The 20313-nt window shown below is 39.2% G+C and overlaps 3 protein-coding genes across 3 annotated transcripts; all 3 read right to left on the reverse strand.

Moving 5' to 3' along the window:
* Positions 1–729: 729 nt before the first annotated feature.
* Positions 730–2796, reverse strand: LOC135588272 (galactan beta-1,4-galactosyltransferase GALS1-like). The gene is made up of 2 exons (XM_065080328.1): positions 1470–2796; positions 730–1389 (listed from the first exon to the last, which is right to left on the reverse strand). The coding sequence occupies exons 1-2, from the start codon at positions 2642–2644 to the stop codon at positions 1044–1046; spliced, it is 1521 nt and encodes a 506-aa protein (XP_064936400.1). The 5' UTR covers positions 2645–2796; the 3' UTR covers positions 730–1043.
* A 3639-nt stretch (positions 2797–6435) lies between these two features.
* Positions 6436–7164, reverse strand: LOC135680417 (flocculation protein FLO11-like). Its single transcript, XM_065194299.1, has one exon. It carries the CDS (start codon positions 7162–7164, stop codon positions 6436–6438), a length of 729 nt encoding a protein of 242 aa, XP_065050371.1.
* A 729-nt stretch (positions 7165–7893) lies between these two features.
* Positions 7894–20214, reverse strand: LOC103996272 (glutamate--tRNA ligase, chloroplastic/mitochondrial). The gene is made up of 13 exons (XM_009417161.3): positions 19939–20214; positions 19494–19612; positions 16871–16992; positions 13792–13974; positions 13521–13639; positions 13378–13426; positions 13168–13269; positions 12939–13041; positions 12757–12820; positions 11293–11407; positions 9544–9644; positions 9100–9256; positions 7894–8302 (listed from the first exon to the last, which is right to left on the reverse strand). The coding sequence occupies exons 1-13, from the start codon at positions 20187–20189 to the stop codon at positions 8072–8074; spliced, it is 1716 nt and encodes a 571-aa protein (XP_009415436.2). The 5' UTR covers positions 20190–20214; the 3' UTR covers positions 7894–8071.
* Positions 20215–20313: the final 99 nt, after the last annotated feature.

Consider the following 20313-nt stretch of genomic DNA (forward strand, 5'->3'; position numbering starts at 1 on the left):
CAAGATTTTAATTGAGTGGGAAAGATTTCCATAAACTTGAATTAACATGTCAATGAAAAATATATATATTTTTAAATTAGATATGGAATGAAATAAAAAGAGATAGATGTGTATTATTCAAACTCATGATTTACTCTTAATACCATTTAATAAACTCATGCACTTGTTCTATGATAAATATTTCATTTTTAGAATTTTTTTAACAGTATCTTTTTTATTTAATACCTAAAATATTATTAATTTGATACTCAGTCATTTACTTTGTATCTCTTTCTTTTTTCTATGAAATAATTCACATGATAAATCAATCTAGTTACAATTTTTTTGTACTATGATATAATATTTTTTTAATAATATTTAAAAATACAAACATAATAGTATAAAAATATTATATTATAGTATTTTAAATAATATATTATAATATAATGTAAAAATGAAGAAAAAAATGGATAGATGCTGAGTATTCCTGATATTATTAGAAAATTTTTAAAAATAAGGGATATTTTTTGAGAAAATAAAAAAGTCATCCTTATAGGATTATAAAATTTTTATATATTTATAAATTTAGATTTAATAGAAGTCTTCGACGGTGCATGTCATTGGGTGGATGGTATGGTGGCGTGGAGAGCACAGGTCACATGCATGCATGCATGTAATTGCCTCGACCACATTCGCATAGAAATGTATTATTGGATTGCAAGTATTATATTTCAATGGACACAGGTCACGGGCTCCAAAAGCTCCTTCCCACGTAACATTCCTTTCAATCAATGTGCCCACCACTTCACATGACCCCAACCAGAGAGAAATTATGGGAAATAAAGGGGAAAAAAAAAGGGAAAGAAATCAGAAGCTCTGTTGAATCACGTCTCTCACTTTGATCAGTCCAAATTGGTCAAAACCAATGGCCTCTGACAACCCAACAAGATACGAGCAGAATCTGCATCCACCTCCGAGCTCAGGAACAGAGATCTCCCAAAGAATTCTGACGAATGTCTACTGTATAACGTATGAATGGATCATCACTTCTGCTACTCCTACTGTTATCTTCCGATGCTTCCAATGGTTTGCTTCTCAAAGCGCTTGATGGTCTCAGCCAGACGCTTCATGTTGTCATCATACACGTACGGGATCTTCTCGAACCATGTCACATTGCCTTGGGCCGGCGATGGCACGAACTCCCGGCACGGCTCGCCCAGCACGTTGATGGAGTTGTGGTAGTGGTAGTAGCGGATCATGTCCTCGGTCTTGTGGGTAGTCTTTCCGATGATGTTCTCCGACATGTGTACTCCTGTGGCGTACGCGTTCTTGGCCTGGATCGCGTACTTCCGATCTCGCCGCACTCTGGTGATCGAGTTGCGGAACACCAGCTTCTCGAAACCCCAGTCTCTGTTGACCGTCGGTAGAAGAGAGATTTAGAGTCGAACGAAGAGAAAACAGTCTCTGAGTTGGTAACAATGAGCTCTCACCTGGAGTAGTCCTTGGAATCGAGCGCGCACAGTTTGCTGGACATGGGATTCTGCTCGATGGTGAACTGTGTGTAGGCAGAGAGGTTCGCCAGCACCGACTCCAGCGTCCTCCCCTCCGGCAGGTACAGGTACTCATCCACATCGAAGTAGAAGGTCCAGTTGGCGGCGTGTCGGTACCTGTGCAAGCAATCATTGACTACCAAGAACTGGTTATGGTAGTAGCCGTCGAACTCTGCCTGCGCCCTGATGTCCTGCACTGTCGCCCGACCCGCCTTCACCCATGGCTCCAGCACAGCTCGCACCTCGGGCCCGACTCCCCCGGCGTCGTGGAAGACGAAATGCGAGTTCGGGCCGAAGAAGAAGGCGTGGTAGGCCATCCACTCCCGGATCCTGTTGGGGTTCAGATCACCGTAGAGGGAGGATCCACAGTACAAGTAGTCGTACTTGAACGGCGGCCGGTAAAGGGACTCGTCGTAGGCGCCCGGAGATTCCTCCAAAGCTACGAACTTTTCGTATCTCCGGGACTGGACGGAGTAGTAGGCGTGGAGGAGGAGCTTGCCGCCGACGTTGTCGGCGTTGGGGTTGGAGGGGAAGGTGCAGTTGACGACGACGACGGTGTAGACGCGGCCGTAGCCCCAGTCGGGGAGCATCTTGTACGCCTTGGCCCTAATGGGCTGCGAGGAGGCGTTGGCGCCGGCCGAGGGATTGGGGTTGGGAAGCCACTCGCATTTGTACCACGGGGTGCCGTAGACGTGGGTGGGCTTGGAGGCGAGGCCGACGACGGAGAAGGTGGCCGGGCCGCCTCGGTAGGCGCCCATCTGGACGAACAGGGCGGCGGCACTGCCATAGGCCCGGAAGACCCGCTTGTTGGGGTCGGAGGGAGCCTGGACGGGAAGTCCAGATCCGGGAATCGGAATCGCGGAAGCGGATGCAGGGGAGGGAGAGGAGGAAGCAAGCGTCGAACTTTGGAGCGGAGTTGGGGAGGCGGCGGTGGGGGGAGGGCAAAAGGCGCGGAAGGAGAGGAAGGGCCGGTAAGGTTGGAGCTGCCACGCGGCCATGAGGAGTGTGAGGACGACCAGGGTGACCGCGAAGGCCTTCAAGTCAAAACGGGGGAGAGGGAACGGCATGGCTGGGGGAACTCCATGCTCCCCTTCTTTTCTCATGTTGGCCTTCATCTCTCGGTGTTTCTCTCCCGCTCCTCCCTGATCTGCAGCGGAGACGCCCTGTTCTCTCGAGCGGAACCCGAAGAAACGAGGATAGGCAGGTAGCTCACTGTCACACTCTTTCTCTGACAGAGGTGGAGGACGAGGGGGGCATTAGATATGCTTTACGCCGGAAGGAAAGAAAGGCCACCGGGATCTTCTCCAACGACGCCTCGCAGAAGATCCGTGCAACTCCATCATCATCATCAGAGCCGTTTACAGATGTGGGGTGGGCCCAGCAACCAAGAAGGAAGTCCATACCAACAGGTAGTGGGCGGACCCACGCGGTATGGCGTTTATGGTATGTATGTCGGGTTGTCATCAGAATCTGATAAATCGTAAAAAACGCGGTTTTTGATGCATACTTTGGAGGGTTATAATAATTCGTTTATTTCTTTCTCTCTCTTCTTTTTCCTTCTCGCCATGCTTTCTTCTCTCCTTGGTATAAGGCGTCCATCTCTTCGCGACCTCTGCGACAGCTACGAGCTGCTCCTCAGAGTTCCTTCTTTGCCAGAAGTTCCTCCTCCTCCTCCTCCTATTCCTCTTGATAGTAACTGAAGGTTCCGCCATGGTTGAAGTTTGACGAGGTTCTGCTGCTGCAAACAGGGTGATGTGAGATCACAAAGAAGGCTAAGGTAAGATTTCAAGTGGAGGGGCAAAACTATGTTTATCTTACGCATGAATGCATTGAGTGAACAAGTAACTCCATACTAACTTTTTTTTCTTTTGTCTTCCTAAATCTTTCTCATGCACCCATTTATTTCCCGGTGAAAACAGATATCTTGCTTTATTTTTTTTCTCTGATTCAACTGATTGTATATTTCTCAAGCTTCTGAATTACCCAAAACTAAAAACAATCTTGAAATGAAAAATGAAAGCAATTGATAAGGCTTGCCCCCATGACACGTCACGGTTGATGCCACAGTTATGTCAGAACTCGTACCCCCAAGACATTATTCGACATGCCTAGTCCCGATAATCTCGGGACGATAACGTCTCGCACATCGAGCCAGAATTTATACTAATATCGTGTTGTGTCCACCACGTTAATCCACGTACGACCGATCCTCTCATAGCAGTATAAAGACCTCTATCCCGGCCTCCAAAAGGGGGAGAAAAAAAAAGGAGAGACTATTGACTTGCTCGTCGAATGGGCCAAAGTCGGGATCACCCGACGAAGACCATTTTTTATAGGAAAGCAACCCAATCTCGGGAGTTGCGGACCGGCACCCTCGTGGAGAGTCATCGACCAACCCACCCCCCGACTCGAGGATCTAGTCGGCTCCGACAACTATCTCAACCGACAGGAGGCTCCCGACATCGACCCTTAGACCAAGTCGTGCTGACTCATCAGCCACGACACATTCGTTCCCCAACAGCAATCATAGTTACCTTCTTGTTAAAATTTAGACTTTTTACTTAGATTGATTGACCGTTAAAATTTGTATAATATTGAGTCATTTCCTAATAGTTTATTATTTTTATTATTTTTATAATTTACTTAAAATATTTATTAAAATATCATAAGATAATTTACTTTACAAAAGAAAAGTAACAAAACAGAATATGATAAACCGACACCACTGTAGTATAAATCTTGTATATGAGAATTTCCCAAGAGATATTGGGATGATTAAGACTCATTGTGTTAAAAAGTTAGAGTTAAAATGAATTAAAAGAAGGTTGAAGACTTCTCTTTTAATAACTTAAATGTTCTTTATCACTTATAATAAACTTCAAATATATCTTGAGCATAAAAAATTCTTAAGTTTAATTTTTTTTGGAATGTACTCTAATTTTTTTTAAAAAATTAAATAATAATTTTTAAAAAAATGACTATCCTACTCTTGTTATCTACCATGAATCCGTTCATCGATTATCCCTGTCCACCCTACTGAATGTCCTACATTAGTTACATGTGCATTTACATGTAGATTAGCCTTATCAATTGCCACCCTTCGGTAGGGAGATAGATCTCGTCAGCCATCCTCTCTCCTTTCTTGGCAATTTGTGTCTTTCCCCTCTCTCCTACCTAGTTTCCTAAACCTCCGTAAGCGAGCTAACTTTATCGATCGCCCCCGCATGATGCCCTTAGGGTTCGATAAAAGCACGAGGACAATAACAAATGTGGCGTAAAGAGGAGGAGGCGATGGTGGTTCCAACGAAAGTAGGAGTAAAATAATTATTTCATGTGATTAATTATATTATTAAAAAAAAAATAAAATTAAAATATTTAATAAAATTTTTTAAACTTAAGATTTTTTTTAAAAATTCACCCATATATCTTTCTCTGAAAAGGAGATTGAAATAGCCTCAGCCAGTATGAACTGTCGGTATCTTTTTTTTCTTCCTATAGAAAGTTTTGTACCTATGTCTCTCTTTCTAATAACATATTAATTGGTTGTACCTTTCCCCTGTCTATCTTCCACTTTCTCAGTTCCCATCTTACTGTGTCACCTTTCTGAGTGTTGAAGTTTGATCCCTGCAATTACTTTGCCATACAGTGGATATCTTGTTTTCCAGCAAATATATGTTATGTTATGAAGCCAAAGCTCTTTCAAGTAAGTTACTTAAGCCTTTCATCAAGTTCACTTTAATTCATCTCATACTCTTTAGACTAAGATTATGATATAACTTCATTCTATATATTGAACGTTCTGAATCTTCAACAAATTAAGCTGTTGTGGTGGTGTGTTTAATGATTGAAATCTTAGTTTGAACTTCTCTTGCAATGATATGCATTAGGTCAGAACTCCTTTTTTTCTCTTTCAGCTGCTGGTCAAAAATTGGCCATCCAATATTAAGTGCACATTTTGTTGTCCACTTCATTAACCCATCCTTATTCTCAAATTAATGCTTGTTAATGGCAGTCAAGATGATAGGTCAGTGTCCTTCGAGTGAAAAAAAGGGAAAAATAGAAGAAAAACTTGATGTTTTCAGCTAGACTTTCTGTGGCACCAAAAGGTATGTAGAGGTTGATTTCCAAAGATTAGAGAATGTTAAAGTGGTAAGACATACTTGATATTGAGAATTTGAAAGAAATGTTGATATATTTGACCAAATATTGTGAGATTTGCCTAAAACAATTGCCCGCAAAAGCGCCTCCAATTTAGGCGATCTCGCGCTTCCTGCATCAAGTCAGTTTCTAGTATCAAACAATCCATAGAAGACTCAAATAAGAATCGACAAGAACACATTTTGTTCTTGATTTCAACATATCAGCTTGGTGGATGCTTCAATCAGTCATGATATGAAGCACTGACACATGGAAACGATGGACTTACAATCGTAGCGCAGTGAGTAGAATACTACGAATGCTTCCTTGATAGCTCAATGCAGAAAAGAGATGGAAGCTTACATCCCGACTTCCAACATGGGCAAAGCTAGTGGACGCAAGAAAGAGGATGGCTGATGCAAGCCTCCATTGAGGGGAACAGTGTACGAGGTAATAGGAAGAGAAGGATGAGCAAGCATTGCCAACCCCATCCTAATCCTGCAATCATTTCCGCCCCTAACGCACTGGTCAATAGAAAGCAGTCTTCGGCATGCGGGGAAGAGTAGAATGCAAGCCACATTATTCTGTTATGTGTGTGTGCGCGCGCGTTTGAGCCCGCAGTCTCTCCTCGGTTCTTCTTGCCCAGCTGTTCCCATCATTACCGTCACCACACGCTCCACTAGAATAAATGTGCAGCTATCAAATGGTCGTCTGCTGGCGTCCTGAGAACGGCAAATAGAAAGGGAGCGAGGCAGTCTAAATGAGGTTATCAGGAGGTGGAGGTGGAGGAGGAGGAAGAAGAACGAGAAGGAATCCATGGCAGGGATTCTTGTGTCTTGCTTCCGCCGCAGTCTCCACCATCATGATTTGCTTCGCGAGTGACCTTCCGTCGCCACGCAATGAATTGCAACCCGCGCAGCTCAGTAAGAGAGATGTCAACGTTACTCCGGGCGACGTCTACGAGCGCAGGCAATGGTTGACGGATGGTAATGGTAACGGCAGCGGCAAAGGTGGGAGAGGTGGAGGGGGAGGGGGAGGAGGAGGAGGTGGTGGTAATGGCGGCGGCGGCGGTAAAGGTGGGGGAGGGGGAGGGGGAGGGGGTGGTGGTGGTAATGGTGGCGGCGGCGGAGAAGGTGGAGCTGGTAGTACTTGGGGTTGGGGTTGGGGTTATGGATGGGGATGGGGCAACGAAAGTGGTGGTGGCGGAGGCGGAGGAGGTGGTGGCGGTGGCAGCTCGGGTGGCAGCGAAGGACGAGGAGGAGGAGGCGGTGGTGCAGGCAGGAGAAGACGGAGTAGGCATGAAAGCAGAGACGACAGGGCGGATGGCGGTCACAACTACAGCTCGAGCTTGTACAGGGTGGGGGAGTACGCCCGGTGCAGCGGGAGGGGGCGGTGTGGCGGAATGAAGCTGCTCTGCCCCATGCACTGCGATGGGCCGTGCTTCTACGACTGCCACAGTAACTGCAGAGCTCACTGCAGATTCTGAGGATCCATCCATGCACAACGCAACCGGAGAATCACCCCAAGTTTCGTGTGCCGACAGGCGTTTTATTTTGTTCTTTCCTTTTTTTCTTCTTTTTTTTTTGGCTAAAAAACCAGTGTTTGGTACTTGGAATTCGTAGAAGCCATTGATTGTTTTTGTTGGAACTAGTATTTACAATCACTGAGATTGATGGTGTCTTAAACCCTACAGAAGCTCTTACCATAACACTAGTATCTTTGTTTTAAGCTGCGTTTAGAGAAAGCAATGAGCATCTACCAAAGACATGCCATGTAGACAGCCTACAATACCTGAGACGTTCGTTCGCCAGACTGTGTTCCAGTTTCATAAAAAATCCATAGTTATCAACTCAATCATAGCCTTCAAAATTTTCATGGATAACAACCTCGACAAATGTAGGTTATGAAGAACAATCAAAACATGCTAGAACAACTAACAAAGATAAGTGGGCGAATCAAAATCATGCTATGCTATGCCATGCTGTTTTATCAAGCATATAGTTGGCCTATATGCTTGTGAAGAGCATACCTAAGCAGACAGGTACATGCCCACACAGCATAAGCAACGAGCAGGTGAAACTGATCCAGCAGAACTCGATGAAACTTGTGGCAGCAAGAAACACACCACCGCAGCCAATGAAAGACCTGTCCAAAGGTGGTCATACAACGTGCTTGGAAAAATTTAAGGGCACTCCACAAAAGCAATTGGCAGTCTAGAGAGATTAGATGGTACTGAAAGAAAATATTTCATCAAATCAGGGTCAATATTCAGAAAAAAAGTGTGCAGATTTGCTCGGTAGTTGGGTTACGACCTTTATCCCACACAAGACCATCAAAAGAGCTCAAAACACAACTGTGGTTGCACCAACCTAATAGTAAAATGTACCTGAAGGGTATAAACGAACTTAATCAGATTGACCAGCAACAGATTCAAGTTGTTTGTTCTCCTTGTCCAAGGCTTCCCAGTCGACCTCCCTCAACATTTTAAATCTCTCGTCTAATGTTATAAAACCTGCTTCTGGGTTAACCACTCCCCAAAGACCAGCTTTATATATCAAAAGAATGCTGCCTCCCATATCTGGGCCATGAAGCTTTCCTGTCAGCAAGACTCGCAGAGGCATAAAGAGAGACTTCCCCTGACAAAAATGCACAACGCATAAGGTGGGCTTTGAGGTGTTAAACATAGAGAATGAGCAGACAAAATTTGACAGTTAACACGAGATATTGAGAAAATTCACAAAGAAAATTTAAATTCAATGAATGATTAATTCATCTCTAGGATAATTTCAGAACTGACTCTCACTGTACCCACACTAGTGGAAGCCTCATGCATTGAATTGTTCTCGGCTGAAATCTTAACCAACTTCATTTGAATGGACTCTCTCAAAACCATGGTTCGTCTTATTGCTCCGTACCAATATATCGACCGATCATCGGTAAACCATACCAACATACCAACACATGATACGGTAAGATATACCAACAGATTGATATGTATCAGCCCATACCAATCCCCTGTCAGACTGATACTGTACCAGGTGATACACTATGGTACGGCGAACTTGCCTCAAAACAAATTACATTTATAATAGGAAAGACAACAAACTTCACTAGTACAGAGCCCAAAAAAGGTCCTTTTATTGCCGTTAAAGATTACATTAAAAAAGGATTAGCATTTGCACAACTTTTTAGAAAAATCGCCACTATCAAGCTATCAGCAATAAACTATTACTAATAGAATATGACTGCTTAGCATGGACTCAGACCACCAGTCAACAGTCCCCAGCTCCATACTGACAAAATGTTGATGTAGTAGATTATTTGAACGTTGCAACTTGTGCACACCTTGAATGTATAGTATCCAAAGGGTCCACAGTTTCGAGTATGACACACTAAACTTATCGACACTATTAATGTATCAGAAAGAACTGACCTTGCGCTTCAGTAGCTTGCCGAAGCCTTTCACCCATTTCTGCCAACCAGCATGCCCTTCTTCCAGTGCTGCAGGGAGCTCCCCACCATCATAAGCAGCAATTAAACTAGCAGCCACCTCAGAAAGCTTGTCTTGTACAATAGGTATACATTTTTCGCTGTCAATTGTATGTGATGACACTTGATCAGAAAATCATATTTAGAACTCACATATAGTCTTATCCCTCAGTGGCACTCAACTAAAAATGAATGGAAATTCACTTGAGGAAGTTATTTCTTATATGCTTGAGTTCAATGGTGTCAAAACAATTGTGGCCAATCAAAATTTACCTAGAATAATAACACAAGATTCATTTGGAAAACAGGAGAAACAACCTAAGCAATGTGGAAGTGAATCAAGTATTGATCATCTTAATATCATGTAATAAGAAGCTTTCACCCTCACCTAGATAGAGTAGTGTACAATGGATAAGACAATATATTTGACAGAGCTGTGTCCACTTCTGTTATTAGATCAACCCCATCCTTCAACAACTCTGTCGCATCCTGCATGTATATTTGTGCAGCAAGCATCAGTGTGCAATGTCTGTAATCATGTTACTGTAAAACATGAATCAAACATGTCCAGAAAGTTGATAAAATCAATGATAAACAACAAGCAAACCACGCAGGTCGAGAAGGGGTTAACTTCTGTTATATCCCATTTGCATATTGTCTAAAGATAATAGGGATTTCCTCAAAAATCTGCGATAGACAGCGGTTTCACAATTTGGACATTGTTTGTGCATTTTAGCATTCTTTCTTATAATCACCTCAATATATCAAATTGAAATGCACTGATCTACCATTTGCTTCATAACCTGAGCAAATGAACCCCCAACTGGATCAAACTAGATTTCATGAACTTCTCCAAATGACCACATTCCCTTGAACTCTTGAAGTGATTATATCACATTTTATTATGACTACTGTGAAATGACCAAACGTCCTTTAAAGGTATGTTTACCCCAGATCCACTTCCTCATGCATGCTCTATACATTTGAAGCTATTATATGAATTGTATTACAATCATTTATTATTTATTTACTCTCACCTACTAGTGGTGCTAGGTTTTACTGTGTATTCTCATATACTCATCAACTCCATCCTTAGATGTTCATGCAACTAAAATGGTCGAAAAACCTGAGCTACTGAGCCTGAGCCTGAGCCTACAGAAACAAGTCTTGCTGCTAACATTGATATAGAACTAAAGGGAGTGGATCGAGGATGACCAACACTGCATCTAAGGAAATTACTTGAGAAAAAAAAGGCCAACAACAATTTATACTGCAACAATGTTGAGTTGATGACTTCTAATACTTCTGGTTAATTGATACATATTGTTTGAATCAGCTTAGAATAAATATTGTCTGATATATGTGCAACTAACATATGATTCCACCGTGTACTATGTAGGCAATTGGATATGGACCCTATACATGAGATTATAGTGCGTGTGGATATGGATGGGACCTATTGTGTCCCAGGCCCGGCCCGCAGGCATGACTATATTCAACAAGGTCACTGTAACTTTGTGTTTACTATTTAATATTAATAATCATTTAACTATTAATGCTGAAAGTTAGTTTGACTCAATCTACAACAAGATATATGGCTCAAGAATAAGAAAAATTCTTCAACACAAGCGCGGAATCAACAAGATAAAGACCTAACCAATCCTAGCACAAATTTACACAGATTTTGGGACATTTGGTAATAGAATCTGAATCCTAATGGGTAATTTATGTTTGATTGTAAGGAAGCCAAGTTCTAGATGTTGGCAAACTTTAAACACATACTAGGTGAGTTGTATTTCGACTTCTATTCCTGATGGGTCACAAAGAACTTTCAAGTGACAAAAAATAGCTCTAACATTTCAAAATCCCTAAATTTTTTATAACAAAATAGCCTATTAATTTTTGTTTTGATTCCTGAGTTCATGGACTCATGGAAATCAACCATTTAAGTGACATCCACTTGGTTATAATTCCCTTCCAATCTAAATTTTCAAACAAACTACTACAGTAGAACTGAGACAACTACAACGTATGGTGCCTTAAGTGTTTATATGCAAGATTTTAACTCTCAAATTTCAACAATGATGTCAGTCCCTATATTGCACAAATATGGCAAAAGATGAAACCTAAATCTCACCTTTATAAATATTCCTTCAGATTCCAAGAGAACACCAGTGCACTTCCACCTGTCTCCAAAAATCTTTAACAACTCTTCTGGCGGAAGGGATCTTAAATGCTGACCATTCATCCATCTGTTTGGATAGCAGATCATGTAAGGGAACAGGCAAAAACAATGGAGATTATCCAACAAGAAAGAAAAACCCTATGTACTCATTGAAGCCGCAGAAATTCTGCTGACAAGGTCAGCCTCCACTGGCTTACTCTAAGCATACATAACTGATAACTCGGATAAGAAAAGAAAGAGAAATTAACTGAAATTACTTAACCAATTAAAGCAATAAAAGGATTAAAACGGAACTGAAAAAATAATCCTAGCATGCAACCTATACCATAGAAAACCACTATACAATTTTGCAGCTCATCCTGCTGCAGCAAGTCACAGGTGCATGCAAAGAAGCACCTAGGTAAACAGAAGGGGCACAGAAAATCATACCATATGAAGTAATTGTAGCAAGCCTTAAACAACGACCTACCATTTCCAGTATGTTCTTATTCATAACCAACATGCCTAATGCAAATAAACTATTCTGAAGTAACACTATTTGTGAATGTTGTCAAAATCTAATTGGGATATATGAGTCATTAACTTGATAAGCCTAAACTACTAACCCAAAATACTCAAGCCTAAATTAATAAGAGTATACTCAATATAACCCTATAAACCAACAAACCAACTCAATTGACCTCCCATAACTGATGTAGGATCAAACATGAGGTTTCACATCTCTTATATTTAAGCTTAATGTTTTCATCAATGTCCGAATATAGTCCAGGATCGAATCCTAATATATTGCATGTGAGGTTCAACCTAGTAGAATACCATGATGTGCCTCCAATCCCATCCATGGGAATCAAATCCTAGTATGGTGCATGTGACTCAACCTAATGATGATTTGATTCCACACTATGATACTATCAAGTTTCAACCCCATACACAAATAGTTCTTTGTCACTTGTGCCCCTCACCATGTCCAATAATAGGTTCATCCGTTCATGTTGATACCATTTGTTACGATTCATTCGGTTGAATAACTAATTCATTAATTTAATAAGTTCAGTAGTAACAGACTCACCCTAAACCCTAGAAATCAACTCGACTGATTATCAACTAATAAGTTCAGTTGTACATCTGATATGGCACTAAATTTGAGGTGCCAATGAGATAATCAAAGATTACATGTTTATGAACAAATTAAAGGACACATAGGTAGTATTAAAAGAATTCTGCCGTTTACGTATTTTGACTTCATTTTTTTTACTTTAAGAATTTGAGTACATGGAACAGCATAAAAAATATATTTAAATTTTTTTAAACTAGGAATTCACATTTATTAATAATTGCATCAAAACAAAGCATCATTAATATCTCAATGCACAATTCAACATCCTTGTAATAAATTAAATTGTTTCTAGTTTGTACCTTAACTTTGTAGAATCAAAAATTGCCCCACTTTTATTTACACGACTTATTGAGAACTTCTCAACTGCAAAGTTGAATTGCGCACTTCAGTAAGCAAACACATGACTTCTTCCTTTCTAATTCTTATCATTATGAATCAAAACATATATAAACATGAGAAGAAACAAAGTAAAACCACCAACCAAGCTGATCAATGGTGAAAAATTCATTTTCGGTACCATCTCCCCAACCTAAGAGTGCCAAGTAGTTCACCATTGCCTGGGGTAAATACCCCATCTCCCTGAACTAACAAATGAATGAAATAATATGTACAATATCTACAAGGGCTGACCATATTGAAAGAATTTCAAACAGTATCTTTGTGGTAACGGTAGGTCAGCCATGAAACTTATTATTGAATCAATTAGTTACCTGTCCGACCGAAGTTGCACCATGACGTTTTGATAACTTACTTCTATCCGGGGCAAGAATTAAAGAAACATGTGCAAAGGAAGGCATTGAAAATCCAAGTGCCTGCAAAGAGTATCAATAATGATTCACCACGTTGCTCATGTTTGTAGTGATTCACCATTGGCATTACATCTGAACATAAGTACAAGGATAATAGAAACAGGAGCATACTTTGTAAATAAGTGCTTGTCGCAAGGTGTTAGGTAAATGCTCCTCTGCTCTGAAATTAAGACACCAAATAATGATGAAGGCTCATCCTGAATCCATTATGAGAATATTGTAAACTTGAAAGAAAATGTCATATATGACACTACCTTATAACATGTGATATTCGCATTGTGGCGTCATCAACTGTGACACAGAAATTGTATACAGGTTGGCCATTGCTTCTCATAATGACAAAGTCACCAAGTGTGTCCAAGCTCCAACTGACCTTCACGAGACTATGTAGTGAATTAGCAGCGCATGGATTAAAATTAAATTAATGAAACCAGGAGTCTCAAAATATGAAAAAAAAAATCGTGGTATGCACATTATTAATCCAACATTATATTTTCTAGAAAGCAAGATAAACAAATATCTTACTTCACCACGAATAAGATCAGTAATTTTCAAGTTTCCTTCCTTAGGTACACGGAAACGATATGTGTAAGATGTTCCTTTTGCCAACTCCTGCTTTATTTCTTCATCTGATGCGGTTCTCCACTTCCCCGTATACATCGGTGGCAGCTGCATCTGTTTTGCTCTTTCCTTCATTTGTTCTAGTTCCTTTAGAAATAAAATTTAACAAGAAACTCATTATATGAACATAACAAACTGAAAAAAAGAAGGATACTGTATAATAATAGAACAAAAAGGACATCTGCTCTCAGATACAACTATTGAAAGAACCATACCAAGTACCTAATAGCAAATTTTCAAAATATTCCAAAGAAAACATATGCAGTCTTTACAGAAAGAAAATCATGTGTCCTGAATCTTTTTCTACTGGACATCTTACAGAAATTCTGCATTATCTACTTGCTAAATCTTGTGTTAACAGAAAAGGGCTAATACAGAGGCATTTATCTCTAGATGGTCATCCTTATGAATCAATTTTTGCACCCTAATTCATAATATGTACAATCCCCTTGCAAATAAACTTGTCTCATTCTGATTTAAGTAATATGAAGAAATCCACTCCTATTTTATCATGTTCTGGAACTACTATTCTGTGTTCCTGTTTTCATTCCACATAACAGGGTGATCCACGCTCCAGATATTGTAGTGCCAAAGATACATATGCTTGTGATTATTAGCATACTTGACATTTATATACTTGAATGTTGGTGAAAAAACTAAAAAGAAATAGATACAAAGTTTCTTGTCTCTTATTGTAACTCCCAACTTATGTTTTCCACTAGGACCTGCGAAATATGCAGTTTCATTCTATCATCAGTTTTGTAGCTTATATACCTACGGTTGGTTCATTCAGATATCAAAAGAGTTAGTCTAGCGTATCAGTAAGGTGTCATGCTTGATTGACATATGACAAAGAACATCACTGTGTCACAGGGAAAAATAGCCCAGAAGCACATATAAGCAACAAACCTGATAGGTTTTATGATATCTTAACAAATAAAACATTCAAAACTACAGAAAGTTCAAGTATAAATGTGATCTTCAGTCAAAGAGCTCAGTAATCCACGCAATATCATTTTTATCAAATTGGAATACTTCAGATCAAAAAATATCATTTATCATGAGTCAAAAGTCAGTAATTCTGCTCAAGGATTTCCCTCAGTTGGCTGAATGACAATTTAAATTGAATTTAAACTGAACAAGCACAACCATCACAGAGTGACTGGGTAACACTAAAGGAGATAGAATAATCAAACTTCATTCTCACGATTCAAGTCATTACTCTTTTATGGACTTTCCTTGATGGGCTGAATGACACTTAAAATCAGATTTGAAGAAGCACAATCATCATGCTTGGATTTGAACAACATTACAAAAGAGAAAATCTTTCTATTTTCTCTATGCAAGGTATACTTGAGATTATGTATGGGCCTAGCATCAGTAGTTCTTCAAGGAACCTCATAGTTCCCCAAATTTTGTTTCTTATTAATACAATTATCATTCAAAAATTAAGATCCAAGATTATATGTTTAGACATAAAATGCATCACATAAGCCATAATGGATTTCCCAACAACCAAGAGAAAATGTAAAATAAAAGAGCTAATGTTCCTGGACAGTGGTTGTACTTAACCTTTTTACTTCCAGGAATTTAAACTTTTCCAAGTTAATAATTCAACATACATATTCCCATTATTCATGGTCAGAGACAAAATTTTCCAACTATGTTGGATACTACTTCTATGTTGGACGGCCACTGCTATTGTTGCTAAGTTGGAAATACAGGTCCATAGAATACTAAACATTAATCAGAAATTGAGCACCTGGCTATCCCTTTAAAATTGTGCTGCCACTCAAAATAGATGGTGCAGAATGCACCATTGCACCTAAGGTGGTACACACCACATGGCTATAGCCTAATCCTTGATCCTCTAGAATGTTGATGGAAATTTTAAAGACAGGTTTCACTAATATAGTTTTCCTACAAAACTTCAAGGCATTTGTCATGGTCCACTCATTGATAAAAGTATGAAATTGAATCTTTAAGCTGCGTATGCATTTAAGATGTAACAAACCATCAATACAAATACAATAGGATACATGACTTTATGCTTTTCTTTCTTTTTTTTATCTTCTTTTTCTTAATTAGTCTAAAGAAACCATTCAAAGCACATACTATAGGAGAAAGGGTTAAATATTGGAAAAATGAATGACCAACCAAATCAAAAAGTGTAGAAATATGGCTTTGCATGGAGATTACTAACAGGAGTACCATTTATGGAACAACCTAAAACAACAACAACTTCAACTTTAAACTGTTTCAAAATCTCTTTTCCAGAACATTTGAAGCATTGTTGTTATATTAGCAGCCTAAATTATTAAATGCAACTACAATGTACAATGGAAGAGGCCTTTCATGCCATCACAGACATGGTGATGATGCTATTTTTGCAGCCATATAGAAAACCAGCATTTCCAAAAAAATCTTCTTTCTTCTTAGTAACCATTGATATCTATAAAATATGGTAATGTCTCGGATTCCAAGTGACTCATCACATGCAGATCACATGTAAGAATCTAATTTTTTAATTGAAATGCCTTCAAATTTTGTGTCAAAGACTCAAAAGATGTTCTGATTCTGAACAGCAAACTAGTGGTTAATAACTCAAATTCAGAAAAGAGACAATTAATTGACCATGAAAGAATGTTCACATGTTGAAAAGCAGAAAAATTAGTCCTGAAGGTTGACTTTAGGTTTACCAATAATTCTTTGTTGGATAAAAGAATACATAAATATTTAAGATGAAACCAAGGGCAAAAAGAAGGCGAAGAAGAAAAAGAACAGTGGCACTGGATCTAACTGTCAACCCATAAGTTTCATGTACCTATTGACAAGAGAGGGAATTCTCTTGAAAAGATAAAACAGGTTATAACTTATGGTATTCTAGTGAAAGCAATTGCAGATATCCTAGTGAATAAATTTATAGAACCATATAAAGCAAGCACCTAACTAGCCATTCTGGTAAAAAGTTTCCATAAATTACCTCATTGGAACAGAAGCATCTGTAGACAGCACCACTTTCCAACAACTTCTCAGCATATTCTTTGTACAAGGAATTTCGTTCTGATTGCCGATACGGACCATAATCTCCACCCACACTAGGGCCTGTAGATTTAGCACACGATATCACATCTTTTAATTAAGTGATACGATAATGAAAAAGTAGGCTTAGTTAGGAGCTGAAACACTATAAATCATACACTATTTAATGAAGCAAGGTATCTCTTAGGGGCTCTCTGGAGTCCCTTCTTTGATTTTTCTGTTAGATACAAAACCTGAAAAACCAAGGGATAAAATATATTCGATACATTGTCTATTCTTTTCAAATGAATTCTTGTTTCCAAAACTTCAGTAAGAAATAACTATATACAAACAGAAAACTTAGAAACAAAGGCAAGAAAACAAAAACACTTGTGACAAATTATTAGAGATTTTACCTAAGAATAAATCATGCCCCATGTTGTATCTTCAAACCTTACCAAAGCAAAAAAAGGCAATTTACTTTTAATTAATTCTTGATTTTTACTTAAAATAGAAAATTTTAGAAGACCAAAACAAAATCTAAAAGTTTAATGGAAATTTTAACTTTTTTAAAAAAAAATCTAATTCTTCATGTCAATTTTGTTGTACAGGTCTCGACCGCCTCACCAACCTACTTTCCAGTGGGAGGCAGCAACAACCTCATATGAATCCACTAGAGTCATTTGCTGCTTCCAATAAAAAATATACAACAACAACAAAGTCAATAAAAAATATAGAATAGCTTCCATAAGTAGGACATCCTTTTTTTAAGTATCGTGACTACTTGCTCATGGCATGTCTACTCACATGGTTGCACTGTAATTGGACACAGCAGAATTCTGATTGTTTTGTCGTGCTTGAGTCCTGCCTACGATCCAATCTCAAGGTAGGTATGTGATCAGGCAAGTGATAAACAGTTTCTTTATATTTTTATTTTTCTAAAGCTCGAGCCATAGAATCACCAGTCTCTCAAGAGTCACAAGACTCATGATTCCTGAGAGAAGATACTACTTCTTTATTTATTTTCTTTTTCCCGTCCTCCCCCTCTCTCAACAACAATAGAGATTGGTGCTGGCAACAGACTGCAATTGACATGGTAACAGTGACAGCAACAAACAGCAGTGATGACAGCGAATACAAACTACAAGTCTGGCGACAAATTACACTGTAGGACTTCCTCTCCCTCCCTTTCTAGCAACCAGTATATTTGTGGCAGGTTTAGCTAGTAACCTCAGCAAACAAGTGTGATGACAATGAATACAAGCCACGAACTTCACAATGAATTTCATTACATTACCTCCTCTTTTAGCAACCAGTATATTAATGGCGGGGTTAGCTGTTTTAGCTTATATTCCAGCCATTCTTTCCAGTTACCAAGGATCCAGGTGATAGATCGAGAGAATTGGTTTGGCTGATGCCTATCCTGATCTAAAATGGCCAACTCCAATTTGGACAAGACCAATTTTGTAAACTATAGCTGTTGATACTTGATACTTGATAGTATAACAATACACATATATATTCCATCATAAAAGAAAAAACTGTATCATACATAAACATGTATGCACATGCATGAGTGTCTAAAAGATAGATTAGATGCATGACTTCTGTCATAGATTCTATTGTTCCTAAATCTAAATATAGTCCTAGCTATGCAGGTTTGCTATAAAATTTATTTGTTAGTTTTCTCTTGTAAATTCATACAACAATTGGAAAACCCAGTTATACAATTTTCAAAGATAGATATCATAATGTTGCTTCTTACCTTAAGATCTAAGAACGGATTATTTTTAGTCCTATGACTTAGGGTTCTGAGAAAACAACCATTTGAATTTGACATATGTCTACTACCTACTATAGGGCAACAAATGGATGCACTTATTGCATCTGTAAGATAGATGCACGAAAACAAAACTGAAGAGTTCAAACTAAGAGAAAATGATAAGCTATTGAGCTGATATTTTCTTCAGTTAGTACTTAAATAAGTTTTTGAGATACTGGTTTTGATTGCTATAGGAAGCTGCGTTGTCATGAAAATATTAAAACCTCCAGTTGACAATTAATCACCATAGTATCCTCTTGCTCTTGGCAACTTTGTCATTCTATAGTTTCACCATAAAGTTGGTAATAATTTGGTTGAGTAACATTGCCAAAATAAGGAACAGCAGAAGAAATGGAATATTCAGCAACGCGTCAAAGTTAACAGAAAAAAGGTACCTATTAGATTATAAGCAGAATAAGATGGAACAGAGATTGGAAAGATCAACATGGAAGCTAAAAAATGCAAATGCATTTCTCTGCAAGCATCAATGAAATTGGGATTTCTAACAAAAGAAATTAGTTGCTTTGGTTGTTAAACAATCAATTGATTAATTATCTTCTCTTGTGTATCTGTCTTACGCAAAGGATGCAGACTGATAGCCATCGGAATCAAGCATTTGATAGATACGGCTCTCCCAATAGTACAATGCAATATACTATATTTCACAAAAATGTACATGAAAACAAAAAAGTAAGAATTAAAGAGTAATGTAAAGCACAGCAAATAATAACTGATATATTTGCAGCACTTCAACAAAACATACCTTCATCCCAGTTAAGACCAAGCCAAGATAGGTCATTTAGCATTGCTTCTTCTGATTTCCTTGTGGATCTCTCCAAGTCAGTGTCCTCGATCCGCAAAATAAATTTCCCACCTTGTGATCTGTAAAGATGTTCCAAACAAAAAAATATTCAAGAGAATTAATATGACTATGAAGATCAGAAGTTCAAAAAGCGAAGTCATAATGTCGCATGATATCAAGAAACAATAGTTGGGTATGCATTTCAAGGCAGGCATGCTGATAAATATACATAAACCAGCGTCTCTTTTCATATTAGATAAAGGAAAGAGGACACAAGTAATCAAAGAATCACTGATGGTTCAGAAATATATGCCAATAAAACTATTTAAACAGCGACAAACAGTATAATCATCCAACACAAAGAAACACTCGCATTAGGCGATTGAGGAAACGTCCAAGGACGCACCTGGCGAAGAGGTAGTTGAAGAGCGCCGTCCTCGCTCCCCCAACGTGCAGATTCCCCGTCGGTGACGGCGCGAACCGGACCCGTACCTCCCCCTCGGTCGGGCCGGCGTTTGCATAGGATGCCGACACGGAGAGGTTCCTCCGGCGAACCGAGATATAGGGTTTAGCTGCGAAGCCCCGGCGGAAAAGAGGCGCAGGGAGCTCCGGAAGAACCCTAATTCGAGCCCACGGCGATCCCACAAGTCTCGCCATCTCCCTCTCGTGTCTATTACCAAACGCACGAACAGATTACGCTATCTATAAAGATATTAAAGTTCAGTTCACATGTCTTGGCCGAGCCACCATACAATGGAAACAGCTTTCCCATTGGGTAGAT

This window comes from Musa acuminata, chromosome BXJ1-8 (genome assembly GCF_036884655.1).
Source record: "Musa acuminata AAA Group cultivar baxijiao chromosome BXJ1-8, Cavendish_Baxijiao_AAA, whole genome shotgun sequence".
Taxonomy (NCBI): Eukaryota; Viridiplantae; Streptophyta; class Magnoliopsida; order Zingiberales; family Musaceae; genus Musa; species Musa acuminata.

Excerpts from the sequence above, each read along its gene's own strand:
- LOC135588272 (XM_065080328.1), bottom strand. The coding sequence starts at position 2,644 with ATGAAGGCCAACATGAGAAAAGAAGGGGAGCATGGAGTTCCCCCAGCC. Across the intron at positions 1,390-1,469 it reads GATTCCAAGGACTACTCCAG|AGACTGGGGTTTCGAGAAGC; the intron begins GTGAGAGCTCAT and ends GACGGTCAACAG.
- LOC135680417 (XM_065194299.1), bottom strand. The coding sequence starts at position 7,164 with ATGGATGGATCCTCAGAATCTGCAGTGAGCTCTGCAGTTACTGTGGCA.
- LOC103996272 (XM_009417161.3), bottom strand. The coding sequence starts at position 20,189 with ATGGCGAGACTTGTGGGATCGCCGTGGGCTCGAATTAGGGTTCTTCCG. Across the intron at positions 19,613-19,938 it reads TTCAACTACCTCTTCGCCAG|ATCACAAGGTGGGAAATTTA; the intron begins GTGCGTCCTTGG and ends ACATCTTTACAG. Across the intron at positions 16,993-19,493 it reads TGGTCTTAACTGGGATGAAG|GCCCTAGTGTGGGTGGAGAT; the intron begins GTATGTTTTGTT and ends CTAAATCTACAG.